Raw genomic sequence first — 6,421 nt, 5'->3', positions numbered from 1 at the left:
GCAGAAGCAGAGTACATTTCAGCATGGGAAGCAGCATGTGAAATTGTTTGGTTGCGCCGAATTTTGCAGGACTTGGGCATTTCTCAGGGAGAAGCTACATCATTGTTCATTGACAGCCAGTCAGCCATCAAACTTGCCAAGAACCCAGTTTTTCATTCAAAGACAAAGCATGTGGACACCAAGTATCATCATATCAGGTCGCTCATTGCCAAAGATGTCCTCAAACCAGTTTATTGTCCTTCCGAAGATCAGATCTCCGACATTTTCACAAAACCGCTTGGCAGAATAAAATTTACTAAGTTCAGGGATGAACTTGGTATCTGTTGTAATGTATCTTTGGATCATAGGGGGGAATGTTAGATGATCCAAAAATACTTTATTATCATAGGTTATAAAATTAAAATAAAATAATTATTAATTTAAGAAATTAAATTAATAATTATTCTAGAATGATTAATTATTTTAGAGACAATTAGAATATTGTTGTAACAAGATATGACTCTCCAAATGAGTCGTATCTTAGGCTCTATTATAGGAGATTAGTTAGCTAGTTGGTTTGAATAGCATTTATTGTAAATGGACACTTGTAAGTGATCCATAATTAGAGGTAGTTAGGACATGGAGCTTATAAATAGCTCATTGAAAGAGTGTTTTGTTGTTCGGGTGTAAGCTCTTGCAAATCAATTATGTAATTGTTTTTTATGATTAATAAAATTACGTGTCTAAGGACACTTCTGCCATTACAAATGTAGGTTTTGAAGTATCTAGATTCCTACATTAGTTTGGGGCCTTAAAAGATAAATTTCAAACTCTAAAGTTTGAAAGATTTAGCTACTAACCACTCCATGTTTTAAAAAAGTGATAACAAAGTTGATTTACAAGAAAAAAAATTTAACTCAAAATTAATGTATGTGATTTAAGGAATATACAAAAATATATAAACAACTAGCATTAATCAAAAACTGAAATGAAGGCTAAAAACAAAATTGAAAAAATAACCAAACAGCTTGTAATTGCTCAAATACACGCATGAGAGAGTTTTAAGAGTTTTAAATAACATAACTATATATAACTACCCTCAACCACTATATTCCACCAATAAGATGGGTGCATGTGAAAAGATAAGTTATTTACTAATAAAAGTAAATAATATATATTTTACATACCCAAAAGTCATGTACTAAATAATAATCAATAGTTTTCCATACACAACAGCCATGTAGTTTTCCCAAGTTTTTGCGATTTTCTATATCAGCGAACCAAGAGGGTCACCTCATTCAAACAATTCAGACTAGATTGATTGAAATGAATTTAGCGTGCAAAGGAGACATGATTTATGAAGCCCAAGCCACATTGAAATAATATTGGTCCACAAAAGGAGACGGCTGGAGTCTTTAAAGTACAATTGTTACTTGACTTTATTAATCCTCCTGGAGTCTACAAATGAGATTTGACTTACTTACTTAGCCTCCAAACGAGACTCTTCACATGTTACAGGTGAGCGTATGTAGGTATGTTTTCACGCTCACCAGAACGCATTGATTGAATTTTGAATGTCATTGGACTGGTCCCAATAGGCGGCGCTTGGTTGGACTTGTGGCAAACACGAAGAAGCCCCATATATAAGGAACCGCAGCGACAGGGTTGTACCACACCAACACAGTAGCTATTTTATCTTACTCACCAGAAATATTGGCCCTCCCCTTCCCCCTCCTTTCTATCTATCTCATCACTTGTACCCATGGCCTCCGTCGTCGACCAAGCCGAGCTGTGCAGCAAATCTGTGAGCATGAGTTCACCTGGTGTACAAAGACGCACAGGCGATTACCATTCCAATCTCTGGGACGACGAGTTCATCCAGTCCCTCTCAACGCCTTATGGGGTGGGTAATCACTAATTAGCTTCAGCTTCAGCTTCAATTTATTCTCTGCCGATTCCTTCATCACATTGAATTAATACAATTGAATAAATTTCTTCTGATCCAATTAATTTCAGGCACCTTCTTACCGCGAACGTGCTGATAGACTTGTTGGGGAAGTAAAGGAGATGTTCAATTCACTTACAGTACTTACTCCCCACAATGATCTCCTTGAGCAACTTTGGATGGTGGATAGCGTTGAACGTTTGGGAATCGATAGGCATTTCAGAAATGAAATAAAATCAGCGTTGGATTATGTTTACAGGTCGGTCACCGTAGCCTTATCATCATTCTTTGTTGTGCTTTATATGTGGAATACAATGTACGTGCGATTATAACCATAAATTATCGATCTTGGTCTGCAGCTATTGGAGCGAGAAAGGCATTGGATGTGGTAGAGAGAGTGTTGTTACTGATCTCAACTCAACTGCCTTGGGGTTCCGAACTCTTCGACTACACGGATTTCCGGTGTCCTCAGGTACATTTTATTACTAAATCGGTGGTTTCAGAAAAGTTGAATCCTAGTATCTGTAATTTTTCGGCCTCTCTCATGGATCTGCTTTAATAAATGTTTTCATTTTATTTCATCTCAGATGTTTTCGAAGTTTTCAAAGATCAAAATGGGAAGTTTGCAGGCTGCTCTGCCAACGCTCAGACAGAGGCAGAGATCAGAGGCATTCTCAATTTATTTAGGGCCTCCCTTCTTGCATTTCCTGGGGAGAAAGTCCTGGAAGAAGCTCAAATATTCTGTACATCATATTTAAAGGAAGCCCTAATAACGATTCCGATCTCCAATGGTAGTCTTTCAGGAGAGGTGCGGCAGCGATACCCATTCAAATTCACAAAATAGCGTATTTTATTGTATGTGGTTAAATGTTTTTATAGCAACAATATTGTGGCTGGCAGATTGAATACGTTATTGAATATGGTTGGCTCACAAATTTCCCGAGATTGGAAGCAAGAAATTATATCGACGTATTTGGAAAGGACACTATTCCCTGTGTTAAGTAAGTACAGTATATTTATATTATATATTGGAGTAGGCCCATTATTTCATTTCATCAAAGTCATCTAAATTAAGGGAATTTAATGTTAAATCCACTTTGCATTTAACTTTCCAGGACAACGACCAAGACCCAGAAGCTTTTAGAACTTGCAAAATTGGAGTTCAATATCTTTCACTCCTTACAGCAAAAAGAGTTAAAAGAGCTCTCCAGGTAATGATCAGCTGTCTCCGCGATTATTTATTATGACTTTTTTACAGACAAATTCGGATTTGAGTGGTCTCATATTCAAAAAATTATTTATTTTGTGTGCAGATGGTGGAAAGATTCGGGTTTCTCTCAACTGACATTCACTCGGCATCGTCACGTGGAATTCTACACTTTGGCCTCCTGCATTGCCACTGAGCCCAAACATTCAGCATTCAGATTGGGCTTTGCCAAAACGTGTTATCTGGGAATAGTTCTGGACGACATCTATGACACTTTCGGAACGATGGAGGAGCTCGAACTCTTCACAGCCGCAATTAAGAGGTAGAGGCGGTGATGACTAATTAGCTTCCTTAGATCGATGGTTTAATCCAAGAAAAATTAGCAACTAACTGTGTGTGCGTATGATGATCAATCAGATGGGATCCGTCCGCCAGGGAGTGCCTTCCAGAATATATGAAAGGGATATATATGGTGTTTTACGATTGCGTTAATCAAATGGCTCGAGAGGCGGAGAAGAGTCAAGGCCGAGACACGCTCACCTATGCTCGAAATACGGTATGGAAAATATTAACCCATACATACATTTGAAGTGAAAAAACATATTTATTTTCTTCGGATGATATGATAATGTTCATAGGTTTGTAAAATACTGGGGTATCATTTGAAGTGAAAAAACATATTTATTTTCTTCTGATGATAATGTTCATAGGTTTGTAAAATATTGGGGTATCCGTATCACTTAATTCGCTTTGCATGTACTGTACTGGTGTGCAGTGGGAAGCCGTATTTGATGCGTTCCTGGAAGAAGCTAAGTGGATGTCCAGCGGTTATATACCGACGTTTGAGGAGTACTTGGAGAACGGGAAGGTGAGTTTTGGGTATCGAGCAGCCACACTGCAACCCATTCTCACGTTGGATATTCCCCTCCCCCTTCACGTCCTGCAGGAGATTGATTTCCCATCCAGTTTCAATGACGCGGCATCTTCCATCCTTCGACTACGAGGTGACGTGTGCGGCTACCAGGTAAATTGGCATTGCACCTTCTATCTCAAATCAAACACAAAGTAGTACAGTTAACTGGTTTTGGAGTTGAAATGAAATTGAATCATATTGAACGCATGGCATGGGATGGTGAATGCAGGCCGAGCGGAGCCGTGGTGAAGAAGCTTCGTCTATATCCTGCTATATGAAGGACAACCCTGGAGCAACAGAAGAAGATGCTCTCAATCACATAAAGAGCATGATAGAGGAAAAGATGAAAGAAATAAATTGGGAGTTTCTGAAACCAGACACCAATGTTCCCATCTCCTCCAAGAAACATGCTTTCGACATTCTGAGAGCTTTCTACCACCTCTACAAATACCGAGATGGCTTCAGCATTGCCAACAGTGAAACAAAGAATTTGGTCATGCGAACTGTACTTGAACCTCTGTCTCTCTAACCCTCCCAGATACAAATCACAGAGTATGTCATCTGGGTGGCATTCCTAGTATCTGTAAATGGAGGCCACTTGTGTAAACTCCAAGGCACATTAGCCATTTTTTTTTCCATGGTTGATTAAATACTATGATTTTTAATAGCCATATTTTTTTCCATGGTTGATTAAATTCTATGATTTTTAATTTTCAATACGCAAAAGCCATGTTCTTTTCCCAAGTTTTTGCGATTTTCTACAACAATGAACCAAGGGGGCCACCTCTTTCAAACAATTCGGACTGGACTGATTGAGTACAAAGGAGACGGATATTGGAATCTACAAATGAGATTTGACTTGTTTATCCTCCAAACGAGACTCCACTTAGAGCTTCACATGTTACAGCACTTAGAGCTTCACATGTTACAGTAGATAGCTAAGCGTATCTATTCTCACGCTGAGGAGAACTCATTTCACATGTTACAGTAGATAGCTAAGCGTATCTATTCTCACGCTGAGGAGAACTCATTGATTGAATTTTTCAAATGTCATGGGAGTCCACATAGGCGGGGCTTGGTTGGACTTGTGTAACACATGAAACATGAAATGGCAAGAAGCCCATATATATATATATATATATATGGGTTTACGAACATGTTGTTGTTGTTTATGTTGATGCAAGAGTATTTTATTCTGGTTGAAATTGGTAAAAAACAAATGAAAGCCGGAAGGAATTAGGTTTTTTTATTTATTATTAAATTAGTTTTGTTTAAGTTTAAACCTTAGAAGGTTGGATAGGAATGATGTTAGAAAAATTATGAAATATTATTCACTTTTGTGGATATAGATGGAAGTAGTTTTTATTAAGTCTAGAAAATAGATTAGATTTTTTGAGGAAAGCTAAGACTTTGTGGAGAAAAATAGGGAGTTTGATTTTTTTTAGAAAATTCTAACCAGATTTTAGTAATTTTAGTAATAACAGAAGAGGAATTAGATATATGATTATGTATGCATGTATTTACTGGCAAGATCTGGCATCAATTTTTGTATCGGAGCTATGACACATAGAAAAAAAGTGTGAAATCACATTTCACGCTCGATGGTGAAGACGAGGTCGAAGAGGAAGACCAACAACTGATACTGGAGATAGCGAGGACATGAGACATGTCCAAGAAAGGCTAGAAGCCTTAGACATGAATAAGCAAAGAGATCCAAAGACTAGAGACATCAATAAATCTGAAGAAGAGTCTCCAACAGAAAATGAAGAACATGGTGGAGAGCCTGTAGAAATTAAATTGATAAGGTCAATGATTGGGGCTATTTCGAGGCCTAAAATGGAGATACCTACCTATAGTGGTAGCTTGGAATCGGAAGAATTAATAAAGTGGATCAATGCTTTTGATAACCATTTTGAGTATGTGGAGGTAGTTGAAGACAAATAGGTGAAGTTTGTTGTTACTAGATTGAGAGGACACACAACTCTTTGGTGGGATGGAGTTCAAGAAGAAAGGCGAAGAGAGAACAAAGCTAATATGAAAAGCTGGAGCAGAATGGTGGTGAAGCTTAAATGTAAATTTTTGCCCAAAGATTACGAGTTGTCTTTATTAAGGGAAATGCAATTTGAAATGAAGGTCATTGATTGTTAAAGAGTATACTGAAGAAATGTTATAAGGTGAATATTAGAGCAAGATACATCGAAGAAACACCTGAAAAGGTTGCCAAATATATCCATGGGTTGTGGTTCGAGATTCAAGATGAGTTTAACCTATTTTCACCCAGAACTGTAGCAGATGCTTACCAATTTGCCTTGAAAGTAGAGGAAAAATTCGCTAGAAAACAAAGCCAAACGAATAGAGGGATGAGTCCTATAAGGGG

At 37.8% G+C, this 6,421-nt stretch overlaps 1 protein-coding gene across 1 annotated transcript; it reads left to right on the top strand.

Moving 5' to 3' along the window:
* The first annotated feature begins 1,665 nt into the window (after nt 1-1,665).
* LOC149174258 ((E,E)-alpha-farnesene synthase-like) lies at nt 1,666-5,154 on the top strand. The gene is made up of 10 exons (XM_089419261.1): nt 1,666-1,882; nt 1,996-2,183; nt 2,284-2,396; nt 2,512-2,732; nt 2,825-2,925; nt 3,040-3,135; nt 3,238-3,453; nt 3,549-3,687; nt 3,907-4,155; nt 4,274-5,154. Exons 1-10 carry the CDS (start codon nt 1,742-1,744, stop codon nt 4,571-4,573), a joined length of 1,764 nt encoding a protein of 587 aa, XP_089275387.1. The 5' UTR covers nt 1,666-1,741; the 3' UTR covers nt 4,574-5,154.
* The last annotated feature ends 1,267 nt before the right edge of the window (nt 5,155-6,421 follow it).

Source organism: Pinus tabuliformis, chromosome 4_1 (assembly GCF_031772625.1).
Source record: "Pinus tabuliformis cultivar Carrire ecotype Pingquan chromosome 4_1, CPIR1, whole genome shotgun sequence".
In the NCBI taxonomy this organism is placed as follows: Eukaryota; Viridiplantae; Streptophyta; class Pinopsida; order Pinales; family Pinaceae; genus Pinus; species Pinus tabuliformis.
The sequence above is the reverse complement of the archived record's forward strand: the minus strand, read 5'-3'. Positions and strand labels throughout refer to the sequence as shown.